The sequence below is a fragment of the Canis lupus genome, chromosome 14, assembly GCF_003254725.2.
Source record: "Canis lupus dingo isolate Sandy chromosome 14, ASM325472v2, whole genome shotgun sequence".
Classification (NCBI taxonomy): domain Eukaryota; kingdom Metazoa; phylum Chordata; class Mammalia; order Carnivora; family Canidae; genus Canis; species Canis lupus.
The window spans coordinates 27,169,820-27,184,646 of record NC_064256.1 but is presented as its reverse complement, the minus strand read 5'-3'; the positions used below and the strand labels follow the sequence as shown (position 1 = coordinate 27,184,646).

At 34.3% G+C, this 14,827-nt stretch overlaps 1 protein-coding gene across 1 annotated transcript; it reads right to left on the bottom strand.

The window, feature by feature from the left end:
• Positions 1–998: 998 nt before the first annotated feature.
• On the bottom strand, positions 999–1,910 carry LOC112674828 (taste receptor type 2 member 7-like). The gene has a single exon (XM_025471182.1). It carries the CDS (start codon positions 1,908–1,910, stop codon positions 999–1,001), a length of 912 nt encoding a protein of 303 aa, XP_025326967.1.
• Positions 1,911–14,827: the final 12,917 nt, after the last annotated feature.

Below are 14,827 nucleotides of genomic sequence, written 5' to 3'. Positions count from 1 at the left end.
CCTGACAACAATTTATTTACAATTACAGTAACTATACATCTTTTTGTTTGTTTGTTTAGGAGCCAGTGAAGGTTTCACAGATTCAAACATATCCTGAGATGTAAGACATTACAAAAATTATTGTCCTTTCCTAAAGCAAGATTATTTAAGATACTTAAGGAGCAGAATCCACTTAAATCTATCAATATATTTAGAAACTTTTACCTTAGATCTTTAAGTCATTTGCTGTTGCCATACCCCAGACAACATTCCAGTTCGAAGGAGTTAACATCCCAGTTGAGGGGTAAGACACCAGTTGAACATTTTCCTGCTGGGGCTTCAAAGTCAATGACCTCACTCAGATTCTCTTTGGGCATCAGTTTAACACTTCAGGGGGTTGAAAAAGATTTATTCATCTTGTAAAACACAGAGACCCTGGATTGTGTGTGTCTATGCACATGCATGCTAGCTCAATTTGCATCTTATCATTAACAAACCTGAACTAGTAACTGAAATTGAAAGCAAAGTAGGACTTTAATCTGTATATCTGAATACATTGTCTTGACGTACATACACTTTCAGTATATAATTTGCATTTTAACAATAATTACACAAATGATGCTTTTTAAAAATAGCTATGTTTACCCAAATAGCCAAATTTATTATACTATTCCAACTCTTCTCCTAAATCAATTTGATTTTGCTTATCAAAACCAGAAGACATGAGAAGACAGATAACAGATAATTTTTCCCTGATTTATAACGCAACTGGGACTCTACTGCAAGTACTAATTATTTAAATGTGTTACTATCATAATATTTTTAAGATACAATCCCTGGAAAAAGAAATATCCTATTCCACCCCACTTCAGAATTAGTGCTTCACCTGTCCTGGGAATAGGAGATGAGAAGGAAATTGCCCAAAAGAGCACACAAAATACATAAGTAACCAAAAACAATCATAAGTCCATCGAGTCCATGTTAAAGAAATACACAATATTTTACATTGCTTCTCCTCTTCATTGATTCTTTTTGAAGCAGAGAAGTCTCCTGAAAGGTTGTTGGTATTTAGAATTACTCAGGAGGATTATAATTGAATGACCAGAGGGAAATGCTGCCATTATGTCCTTTACTACAAAGAAGCAATGACTTCCATAAGGAATACTGAATGTCATATTTGCCATGAAGGCAGCAAAATAAGAAATAAAGAAGCAAAAGAATGTTATCACTGTTTTTAATGCATTTATATGGGCTTTTGTGCTGGCATTTCTAACACCATGAGATCCATTTTGCATCCGATGAGTGTGCTTATAGAGAGAAATGAATAACATAAAAGTGCACATCACAAATATGGCTAGAGGAAATAGTAATGCCAAGTTGACAAGCAGCATTTCACTAATTTGCCTTATCTTGGGTTCAGTCCTCTTCAATGTGGCATTCTTGAGGGCATCATCATCCACCTTTTTAGGGTAATCTGCTTCAATACACAGAGCTGCAATGCTCATGGAGGCCAGCAAACTTCCCAGAAGTAGCCAAGGCATTAACTTCGAGATCCTGAATTTCAGCCAAAGAAAACAGGATTGAGTGAAGCCTGCTATCTTGAGGCAGTAAAATACAGAAAGGCAGGTGGCAAACCAGAAACTGACAGAGCTAAAAAACATCCAAAAGAACAACATTGCTGTACCAAAAATGTTTACCTTATAAAAGAGTGGAAATAACACAGAGAAAAAACTTTGTATCATTAACACCATGAGCAGACCAAATCTCGACATCCCTATACATATGAAAAGGAGTTGCACTGGTGTTGGCTTTCTGCTTTTGATCAATTCTTTACAGTTCATGATGATAAGAAATCCATTTACTGTAATCCCTGTGATAAATTCTGCTGACATAACAATAACATGAGGAAGAGCTGACAAAAAGGAGATCATGTTTCCTACCATGAATCTTAGCTTTTTCTTGTGGATGGTGTTAAATATTGCCTCCGGATAATCTTGCAGAGAGGAACATACAGCCCTGAGAAATCCGATCTTCTTCAACTCCTGGATCATAAGTAGAATCTTGCACTAGAATTTTACCCTAAAGAAGAAAACTAGAGGGACTACTTTTTTTTAATCTGGTTCTTTTCAAAAGAAACTGTGGGGTCACCTGGGTGGCTCAGTGAGTTGGGCATCTGCCTTCTGCTCAGGTCATGATCTCACAGTCCTGGGATCAAGTCCCTGGTGGGGCTTCCTGCTCAGTGGGGAGCCTGCTTCTCCTTCTGCCTGAGCTCCCTCGATTGTGCTCTCTCACTCTCTCTCAAATAAATAAATAAAATCTTAAAAAAAAAAAAAAGAAAGAAACTGTGGGAATGCAAATCCAAAGATTTGAATGATGGTGAGGTCTTCCAATTACATTCTGGGGAAAATTGCCATATTGGTATTAATCAGTCTATCTCCTATTCAACTTTATCAAAAAATGTGATTATAAATATGTCCTATTTAGGTTAGTACTATTTCCTTTTTGTCTTTTGTTTTTTTCCTAATGACAAATGATACATCCAGGATGGACAACTATTTTTTATTATTGCCACAAGTATCCAACCTCAGATGTGACTCTTTCCTCAGTACATTTTTTTCCTAACAATAACTTCAAGACAGTTTAAGAAATTTCCTCCTCCCCACTCCCTACTCACCCCACCTGACAAAGGAAATTTCTTCTCTAGACTTGAAAATCATTTCCTGAGATGAAGAATTCATTTCTCTAAATGATCTCTTATATTTTTAAAGTTTACTTTGTAGAATTCTGACCTGAGTTTCAGCAAACTACAGTGATAAAGTAGTGCTTAACTAGCATAAGTAATTCTCATGCTGCCATCATCTAATGCTCATGCTGAAGAGCATCAGTTCAAAAGATTATTGCATCTCTTATTACAAAGAGATGTTCACATAACCTTACTGAATTTTAGTTACATCACATGTTAAGTATAAATAAATCATTAAACTGCATAAATAAAATATGGTGCTCAAGCTGCTTAGCTTAGTGGTTAGGTCATGCTAAACACTTAACAAATGTTATCTACTATTAATACTATTAAATGTCTGTTTTCATACTGTGCTGACCCCAGAAAGAAAATAATGATTCTATTATGAAATATTTTCAATACAACACTTGAAATAGTTTTAATAAGAAATAAGACTTATCTATATGCTACTTACAAGAGATATACCTTAGGTGGAAGGACTTATCCAGACTGAAAGGGAGCCACCCAGGTGCCCCCTAGAGTTTCTTTTGAATAGCACCAGAAAAAGGCATTTCCTACAAATGGAGCCAAAACAGCTGGATTGGCTGTACTTATATTAGACAACATAGACTGCAATAAGAGATAAAGAAATGCTTTACACAATGGCAAAGAGTCAATCCAACAATACAATATAATATTTGTGCACCCAACATGGAGGCACTTAATACATAAAGCAAATGCTAGCAAACATAAAGGGAGAAATAGAAATACATGAATAGTAGGGAACTTTAATACCTCATTTACATCAGTTGGATAGATCATCCAGACAGAAAATCAACAAGAAAACATTGGCCTCAAATGACATGTTAGGCCAGATGAGATGGACTTAACAGATTTTCACAGAACGTTCCATCCAAAAGTAACAGAGTATAGATTTTTCTCAGTGCACATGGAATATTTTCCAAGATAGATCATATATCAGGTGACAAAACATTTCTTAATAAATTTAGGAGGCTTAGGATGCCTGTATGGCTCAGTGGTTGAGCACCTGCCTTTGGCTCAGGGAATGATCCACGGTCCTGGGATCCAGGCATGATTCTGGAGTCCCGGGATCAAGTCCCACATTGGGCTCCCTGCATGAAGCCTGCTTCTTCCTCTGCCTATGTCTCTGCCTCTTTCTCTGTGTGTCTCTCATGAATAAGTGAATAAAATATAATTTTAAAAATAAATAAATAATAAATTTAGGAGGGTTGAAATCATAGAAGCATCTTTTCCAACGACAACGGTATAAATCTAGAAATTAATTACATGAAGCACATTTAAAAATTTACAAATATGTGAACACTAAACCACATATTATCAAACAATCACTGGATGAAAGAAGAAGTCAAAAGAGAAATTTAAAAATGTCTTGAAACAAACAAAAATGGAAAAGCATATACCAAAATTTATGGGATGCAGCAAAAGCAGTTCCCAGGGAATTCATAGTGATAAGTATCTACCTCAAGAAACAAGAAAGTTCTCAAACAATCTAACTTTACATTTCAAGAAGCTACCAAAACAAAACAAAACAAAACAAATGCAGCCCAAAGTTAGTAGAAAAAAGGAAATAAAAATATTAGAGAAGAAATCAATAAAATAGAAATTAAAAAGACAATAGAAAAGATCTATGTAAAAAAAAGAAAAGATCTATGTAACTAAGAAATAGTTCTTTGAAAAGATAAAATTAAAAAACATTTAGCAAGGCTGACTCAAATAAAATCAGAAATGAAAGAGATGTTACAGCAATATGACAGAAATGCAGAAGATCATGAGTCTACTATGAACAATTATATGCCAACAAATTAGACAATCTAGAGGAAATGAATAAATTCCTAAAAACATACAACCTACTGACACTAAATCATGATGAAATAAAAATTGGAACAGACTGATTACTAGAAAGGAAATTGAACAGTAATCAAAAACTTCTCAACAAAAGAGAAGTTCAGGATAAGAGAGCTTCATCAGTGAATTCCACCAAACATTTAAAGAATAGTTAATACCAATCCTTCTCAAACTCTTTCAAAAAATAAGAGAGGGAATTCTTCCAAACTCATTTTATGAATCTAGACTGATACCAGAATCAGAGAGACACCATAAAAAAAGAAAAGTATAGGGATCTCTGGATGGCACAGCGGTTTAGCGCCTGCCTTTGGCCGGGGGTGCGATCCTGGAGACCCGGGATCGAATCCCACGTCGGGCTCCCGGTGCATGGAGCCTGCTTCTCCCTCTGCCTGTGTCTCTGCCTCTTTCTCTCTCTCTCTCTGTGTGACTATCATAAATAAATTAAAAAAAAAGAAAAGAAAGAAAAGTATAAGCCAATATTCCTTATAAACATAGACGCAAAAATCCTCAACAAAATGTTAGCAAATCACATTCAACAAAACAATAAAAGGGCAGCCGGGGTGGCCCAGCGGTTTAGCGCCACCTTCAGCCCGGGGCATGATCCTGGAGACCCCGGATCAAGTTCCGCGTCGGGCTGCCTGTATGGAGCCTGCTTTTCCCTCTGCCTGTGTCTCTGCCTCTCTTCTCTCTCTCTCTCTCTGTGTCTTTCATGAATAAATAAATAAATAAAATCTCTAAAAAAAAACCCAACAATACAATAAAAGGATCATATGCCACAATCAAGTGGTATTATTCCAGGGATGCAAGAATTGTTTCACATTCTCAAATCAGTCAGTCATAAATATGCCACATTAAAAATAAAGTCATAAAATATGCCAAATTAAGTCATAAAATATGCCACATTAACAAATGAAAGACAAAAATCATATGATCATGTTGACAGATACCGAAAGAGCATTTAACAAAATTCAATATCTGTTTATGATAAAAACTCTCAACAAGGTAGGATTAGAGGGAACATACCTCAACATAATGAAGGCTACATATGATAAGCCCACAGTTAACTTCATACTCAATGGTGAAAAGCTAAAAGTTTTTTGTCTAAGATTAGGAACAAACAAAGATGTCCACTCTTGCCACCTTCATTCAACACAGTTGAATGAAATCCTAGCCAGAGCAATTAGGCAAGAAAAAGAAGCAAGACTCCAAGCATCCAGACTGGAAAGGAAGAAGTAAAACTGTCACTATCTGCAGATGACATGATACTGTATACAGTAAATCCTAAAAACTTCATAAAAAACTGTTCGAAATAATAAACAAATTCCATAAAGTTACAGGATACAAAACCAGTACACACAAATCTATTGGATTTCTTTACACTAATAATGAACTAATAGAAAGAAAATTTTCTAAAAAACATCCATTTACAATTACATTCAAAAAATCCCGAGAAAAAATTTAACTAAGTGGATGAATCAAAGATGTATATTCTGAAAACTACAAGGCACCAATGAAAGAAATTGGATGAAACAAATAAATGGAAAGATATTCCAGGCTTATAAATTGCAGAAATTAATACTGTTAAAATATCCATACTACCCAAATAAATCTACAAATTCAATGCAATACAAATTTAATGCAGTGATATCTAAATAGCACTGATGTTTTTTACAGAAGTAAAACAATTATACAATTTGTATGGAACCACAAAAAAACCTGAAAAGCCAAAAAAATCCTGAGAAAGACGAACAAACTGGAGGCATTATACTCCCTGATTTCAAACTATATTACAAAACTATAGTAATTAAAACATTATATATTGGCCTAAAAACAGATATATAGATCAAAAGAAAAGACTAGAGAGCCCCAAATTAAACACATTTGGTCAGTTAATTTGCAACAAAGGATCCAAGAATATACAATGGGGAAAGGACAGTCTCCTCAATAAATGGTGTTGGGCAAATCGGACAACCACATGCAAAAGAATAAAAGTGGACCACTTTTATACCATACAGAAAAATAAGCTTAAAGTGAGTTAAAGACTTCATTCATTACATGCACTTCTTACATGTAAGACCTGAAGCCACAAAACTCCTAAAGGAAAGCATAAGCAGTTAGCTCCTTGATGAGTCCTGACAATGATTTTTTGAATCTGACACCAAAAGCAAAGGCAACAAAGGCAAAAATAAATAAGTGGGATTACATTAAACTAGAAAGGTTCTGCCCAGCAAATAAAACCATCAACAAAATGGAAAGGGAGCCTACTGAATGGGAGAAAATAATTGCAATCATACATCTGACAAGAGGCTAATCTTTGAAATATATAAAGAACTCATACAACTCAATGGCAAAAACAACAACAAAAAAATCCCAAAAAACAAACAAAAAAAAAACAGTTTCATTTAAAAAATGGGCAGAAGGCCCCTGGGTATTGCAGTCAGTTAAGCATCCAGCTTTTGGTTTTGGCTCAGGTCATGATCTCAAGGTTGTGAGATTGAGTCCCATGTTGAGCTCTGTGCTGAGTGCAGAGTCTGCTAAGGGTTCTCTCTCCCTCTCCCTCTTCCCCTCCCTGCATTCACACCTCTTTCTCACTGTCTCTCACTCTAAAATAAATAAATATTGTTTAAAATAATGAAATAAAATTAAAAAATAAATAACTAATGGGTAGAAGAGGGATGTCTAGGTGGCTCATTTGGTTAAACATCTGATTCTTGGTATCAGTTCAGGTCTTTTTCTTTTTCTTTTTTTTTTTTTTCAGTTTAGGTCTTGATCTCAGATCAAGCCTCCACACCCAGTGTGGAGCCTACTTAAAAAAATGGGCAGAAGATCTGAATAGACATTTTTCTGTAGAAGACATATAGATGGGCAATAGTTATACGAAGATGTTCAACATCATTAGTTATCAGGGAAATGAAATGAAAACCACAATGAAGTATCTCACCTGTTAGAATGGCTATCATCTAAACAAGAAATAAGAAGTACTCACAAAGATATGGAGCAAAGGGAACCCTTGTGCACTACTGGTGGAAATGTAAATTGGTACAACTACAGTGAAAAACAGTATGACAGTTCCTCAAAAAATTAAAAATAGAATTACCATATGATTCAGCAATTCCACTTCTGGGTATTTATCTGAAGGAAATGAAAATACTGACTCAAAAAATGTATATGCACCCCCATATTCACTGAAGTATTACTTACAAAAGCCAAGATACGGAAACAACCTAAGTGTCCATCAATGAGTGAATGGATAAAGTAATTGTGATACACCAATACACACACACACACACACACACACACACACACACACACACACACCGGAATATTATTCAGCAATAAAAAAGAATGAAATCTTGTTATTTGCAACAATATGAATCGACCTTGAGGGCATTATACTAAGTAAAATAAATCAGACAGCAAAAGACAAATACAGCATAATCTCACTTATATGTAAAATCTGAAAAAAATACCCCCCAAAACAAAAACAAAATAAGCTCGTAGATACAGAGAACAGATCAGTGGTTGTAAGAGGCAAGGGGTAGGTAGTAAGTGTGAGAAATGGGTGAATTATTTATTTTTTTAAATTTAAATAAGTTGAAAATTTTTTTAAAAAGATAGAGTATTGAAAATTCAAAAAAAAAAAAAACAGCAAAGAACTGGATTTGCCACCCATTTCCTCACCCTTTGATGTTTTTTAAAGCTCCCAGGGTCACTGAGTAAATGTCAGTGCTACTTCTATAACATTCTTCTGAGGGCTTCATCAACCTTCTCTACCCATTTTCTATGCTTCAAAGCTCTTCAAAATGCAGCAAGATTTGTCCTATTCTATCTCTTCTAAAATGCTGGTTTTGTGACCTGTGCATCAGTTTTGCCTTGGATTTCTGGACTCACCATCGCTCCTGTCTATGAGCCCTGATTTTGCTCAGTGAAAAATATTTGCCTGCTCCATGGCCTCCAGAAATCTATTCCCAATTCTAGGTACAGATGAAGAAGTTTCATCTCAATTTCAAACTCTAGACCAGTGTCATGATTGGGATGAGAGAAAGAAAATGGGATTTATACCGTTTACTGCTTTGCATCCTAAATTACCTGAGACTGGATCATAGGTATTGAATGGTTGCATTTAAAAGGATCTCATGTTTTCAAATACTGTAGACCTCTACAGAATCTGGTTCTTAGTTAAACTAGAAATAAAATCAAGTATAGTCTTCCATTCTCCATGAATTCTGTTTTAATTAATATTTTTTATAATTGTGTTTCTCTGAATGAGGTTGTTGAATTAAAGATGCCTGAGAAAATGCTGTACGATCTAGCATATACATAACCAACCAATTGGCATTTACATGACAAATTATTTTGTAATGTTAGACTAAAAACCTGGAAATGTATACTGACTATTAGGGATTTTTTTTTATTATGATCAATGTTTATTGCTTTTTGACCATACTATTACAAGGCATTATGGAAAAGATATATGCATATACCTGAAATACATCCTATTCTAGTGCAGAAATAGGTTTCTTTTTATATTTCAAATATATCCACCATAATAATCAGCATTTGGGGAGATAGCCATCACATTATTTTCTTCATTTTCCATTATTTCTTTTCTATGGTCCCTTTACTTTTCTGTGGTAAACTAGAGTAATAAAACATGGAGCAATATAAGGAAACACTTGTTAGCCAAAAAAATTAACAAATTGTAATCAAGATTGGTTTCTTGTAATAAAGATTAATTATAATTATAACTATATTTTATCAAAAGTACTTCATTTTTGAGAATTTTTTTTTTTTTTATTCATGATAGTCACAGAGAGAGAGAGAGAGAGGCAGAGACATAGGCAGAGGGAGAAGCAGGCTCCATGCAGGGAGCCCGATGTGGGATTCGATCCCGGGTCTCCAGGATCGCGCCCCGGGCCAAAGGCAGGCGCCAAACCGCTGCGCCACCCAGGGATCCCAAGTACTTCATTTTTGAAACTACATATTTCTAACAGCAACTTCAGAATGCATTAGTGTTATGGATACATAAAACCTTAAGAAAATATGAAATCACACAAAACATTTTATAAAGTTATTTTGAATCTCATTTCTTAGACAAATACATAATTTATAAGCTGGATTCTATTCCTGTTGGGTGTCCAAGTGCTTCCACATTTTTTGCTGAGTTAGTCTCAAACAACCTTGCATTGGTCACATTCATGCAGGTGCAGCTGGTGCTATAGTCTGTGGGTTATATGATTCTGCTGTTATATGATTTGAATTTATCCAGCACTTATTTCATTCTGAAATGCTGGAATCTAGCTCTCATTCGCTTCTCTAAATACATCACTTAATTCAAGGGAAAGCTTGGATTTTCCAAGAACTGTTCTAAAAGTATAATTGACATTCAGCCATAATTTACCTGGTTAGTATTTGCATCTGTGATTTTCCTGCCATATGTGTCCTGTTTTGCATTTGCCCTTTACTGAATTCATTTTGGAAGAAAGTTTTAGTGAAGAGCTCTTTCTCAGATCTTGGGAAACTTAATGGTGAGTGAGAGAGTCTGGAAGTTAACACTTCACAGGGTTATTTAGAGGTCTGGGAAAAGCAGTGACAAAATGGAGAGAGATGATTTTCTAATTAAATAATCTCTGAAAGTTTCACTTAAAAATAAATTCCTTGTTAGAGATAAATAACAATATACATAATTTATTAAAGTATATTGACAACATTTATGATTTATTAAACAAATTTTAGTTTACTTATCTTCTGGTCAATATATATTCTAAAGGCTCACATGAACATTGGGAACTGGTATAACTCCCATGGAGTTTTTGTTTGTTTGTTTGCTTTGCTTTGCTTGAACATTGTGGTAAGAGTTGCCTGATTCTAAGATGTTCATCAGTGGCTTGAAAAATGAGAATAAACTTTAAATGTTGACGTTATGACCAGTTATTTTCCATGCACAGAGATCAGCATATCTGGTTTCTATTGATTATAACTGCATAAAGGTTGATTTTTTTAAACAAACATATTGAATTACTAGTACTTACTAGTGCTTAAGGTAGGGGTGCTATAGATCACTTTGAAGATTGAAATTCTTTTCATTCAGTTGAAAATATTTTTGTTTGCAATTTTTCCATTACTCTTTGATACTGAAATTTTGCAGATAATTGGCTCTAAAGACTGTATTCTTTTATTGATCCAAATTAATGCTTTGATTTGGCTTATTTCTGTAAAAAAATTAAAGCAACAGCACTCAAAATATTTTTTTGGCCTTCTGTAAAGAACTGATGTAAAATTTAACTTACAATCCATCTTGTCATTACATGGTCATAGACGGTGAAAGGACTCTAAAGTATTCAAAACCATTTTCATGTGTATACCTTGTTCACACACTGGCAACATTTGGGCCACTGTCTCCTTACAGAGACCAGATTCTAATCATTAGAGAAATAATGTTTTAAAGTCGATGCAATATGTCTTCATGTAAATTCAATGTAGTTTTTTTTTATGTTGGGTTGATTTCAGTATTCTTACAAGTAATGTGAATTTTGAGCTTTGAGACAAATTTTTAAATTTTTTCTCTAAATTCCCTCCTCAAGTTTTTGGATATTAAGTATCAGGTAAGTGAAGGAGACTCCCAATAGAGTGAACATCAGGCTCATAATCCAGGCTACCAAAGTTATTTCCACATATATTATATTGCATTCAAGGGGTTATTCTCTGAAAAAAAAAGTAGACATCAAATTTAAATAATAAAAATTAAGTAAATTTTCTAATTGTGTTAGATTTAACAATAATGTATCAGTTGCTTTGCAATAATATTAGCAAATATTTATTTTATTCTGAAAATATATTCTAGGCATTGTTCTACATGCTTACTATCATTTAATTCTAACTTAAAAAAAACTATGGGGTTCCCTCATTTGATGAACACAGTGAAGTTCCAAGAATGAAGCTTCAGGATAGTGTAAACAAGGATTTGAATACAGGTGCTCTGTCTCTGTCTGGAGACCATGTTGTGGAGCAAAGCACTACATATATTCAGATTGGAATAGTGTGTTTCTCCAAAATTATTAAAGAATACATGTAAAATCAACTAGAGAATCACGATTTAATAAGCCATAGTCCTTTCTTTCCATGTACATATACTAATAGAAAAATATCAACTATAATCCATTTGTTTAGGAGCACATCAGTGAAGTGATGAAGCTGTGGAGACTGTATTATTAGCATATCTGACTGCATCTGGATGCCATGGAACTGAGGTGGCAAAAGAGCAAATATAACCTAATAATAATTATTCAATAAATATTGTTACTGATTTTTTTTTGGGGGGGGGGAAGAGACACGACTCAGTTCACTGGAAAGTTATAGAACTCCTAGGATTCATAAAAACCTTATCGGTAGAAGAAAGAAATCAGATCCCACCACAACGATGCCCATTTTATAGAGGAAGACAGTTTGAAATCCCCTAGATTAAGTGACTCATTCAAGGTTTAAATGAGTGAAAATAGGCAGAACTTGTGTAGGTCATTTTGATTTCTGGGCTTACATCTCCTCTTGGGCAAAACAAGTGTATAGAAAAAAATGAATGGCCAGAATTTTTATTTTATCCACATTTTCGGACTCATCTTCTGCCAAACTTTGAAGCAGTTGAGTTACCTCTGCATGAGCTATAGACCATCTAGGAAAGATAAGAATGGTATCTCATGATCCACTGACTACTATGTTGGATTAAAGTCCTACTTGTGATCCAACTTTCTCAAATCCCACCACTCAAGTTGACATGCTAATGCTTATCGTACTTCTGCTTTGAAAGTCTCTCCTATGTAAATTATAATTTGTATCTCAGGTTATCAGTGAATAAGGGAGGTAGAGAAGAGTTTAGTTCTCAGAGTCTACTTCATTAAGGACTTCATTATCTTCTTGCCATACCACTAAAATTTAACTTCTATTATTTTGTGGAACAGTTTAAACCAACAGGAATTTAAGGATGCAATACTTTTGAAAATTGCATAGAAATGCAAAATGTAAACTACTTGTTATGAACTGACTAAATATGACAGATACACATCTAAGATAATAGAACAATTGGGGGGGAGGGACATTTTAGTTTTTTTCATTGCAATTGAGTAAATGTTAAATAACATAACAGAAACACACAGAAGAAGAAAATCTTAGTCCAAGAGTCAGAGATAAGTATTTAGAATGGTGTCCTAATAGACGTAAAACATGTCTTCTATTACATCTTCCATCCTGAAATGAACTGTAGCCCACCTTTAGATGTCTAACATTCTATAGTAACATGCATATCATCCAGAAAAGTAGCTGACAGCACAAAATATGGTAATAGCATTAATGTACCCCTCCTTGTTGAGACTTTATAAAATAATTTATGAGAGAAAAAGTAAATGGAGCATAATTAAATGGTACATTTTCTACCCATATACTGAGTGCTAAAAGTTAATTTAATTCATTAAAATTTTCCGGTATTTGTGGAAGAAAGAATTATCTCTACTGTAGAGATATAAAAAAAAACTGTAGTTTTGAGATGTAAGATAATTTACTAAATTTAATCAGACAATCCATGATGAAAGTAAAAATAAATTTCGATTTCCATCTACACAAACAGATATGTTTCAGGTACAGTAAGCCATATTTTGTCCATAGTTGAGCCATGTCATAATATGAAATATAAAAAAGAATACAACTCCAAATCATGGTTTATAACACATAATAACAACCCTTCAAATCGTATAAGGCTGCTATTTTTTTAGTGCATTATGAAGACCAAATTGTTTAAATGAATTTGAATAAACATACAGAGTTTAGATATTTTGATAGTGATCTGTCCCTTCTTCAGTGCTCTTATTTTCAATATCCATTCTGTATTTGAAGTAACCTTATTCCAACATAAGACCCTAATGTATCTTTTTATTTCCAGAAACACCCTAAACTCAAAATGAAAAGACGTAGCAATTTGTTGAAGAATAATGCATTTGTTACTATTTCCCTGATCTTTCCAAAGATAAATTATTGAAAGGAAAGATTTGTAGCAGCTAGAAACTAACCAGCAATGAGTTAAAACTCCAGTAGCACTATTTCTCTTCCTTAGCTTTAGTATGATCCTTTGGGTTGTCCATAATACAAGATGGATTTCCGTCCTTTTTTTCCCCGTGTCCTTTGTTTTTGATAGACTTTAAAAAGTTAATCAAAGAATATTTTTCCTTGTCTGAGATCTAGTGGATGTTACCTTGAGACAACATTTATAGAAAATAAAAACCTCCATGCCCAATTTTGGAGACACTGACATTTCAGAAAAACTCCTGATGTATTCAAGTAGCGATATATGGACATTTCAGAAGGTCATATGAAGCAATCCATCCACAAATGCAGAAAAAGTAGTGTAACCCTCCTTTGATTTACATATGATATGGTCAGGTAAGCCTTCTGTGCTATCTCAGAGGAAAAAAAAACAGATTATGTTCACAGCAGTGTGTGCAAATTGAGTTTTTTCCTCAAAAGGTATCCAGATATAAAAATGTCAGCACTTTGAGGAGACATATTTTTTTCTGTATCTGAAATACCAAGCTAGTATATTTATGACTGTGACCTCTAAAAACTAGTGAAGAAAGTAGAATTTTTTTCTTTTCCAAAATTACTTGCATAGTACATTTTCGCAGGTGTAGGCAGCAATATGTGTACTTAGAACCATCCTGTTAGTCCTGCCCCTTGGAAACATAATATGGATTCTAGGAAATAGGTTAATTCTGGTTGCCTTTAAATTTTGATCACTGGAAAAAAAAAAATAAATAAAAATAAATAAATTTTGATCACTGGATTTTTGGAATTCAATTTTTCACTTGGGTTAGATGTGGGCTGCTTATTTTAAATGTGTATATTCTAATTCTATTAACATTTTGCAATCACTGGTAATAATAAAGGAAATGGGGAAAATCCTTTCTTTTTAATAATAAATTTATTTTTATTGGTGTTCAATTTGCCAACATACAGAATAACACCCAGTGCTCATCCCATCAAGTGCCCCCCTCAGTGCCCACCATCCAGTGACCCCCACCCCCCGCCCTCCTCCCCTTCCACCACCCCTAGTTCATTTCCCAGAGTTAGGAGTCTTCATATTCTGTCTCCCTTTCTGATATTTCCTACCCATTTCTTCTCCCTTCCCTTCTATTCCCTTTCACTATTATTTATATTCCCCAGATGAATGAGACCATACAATGTTTGTCCTTCTCT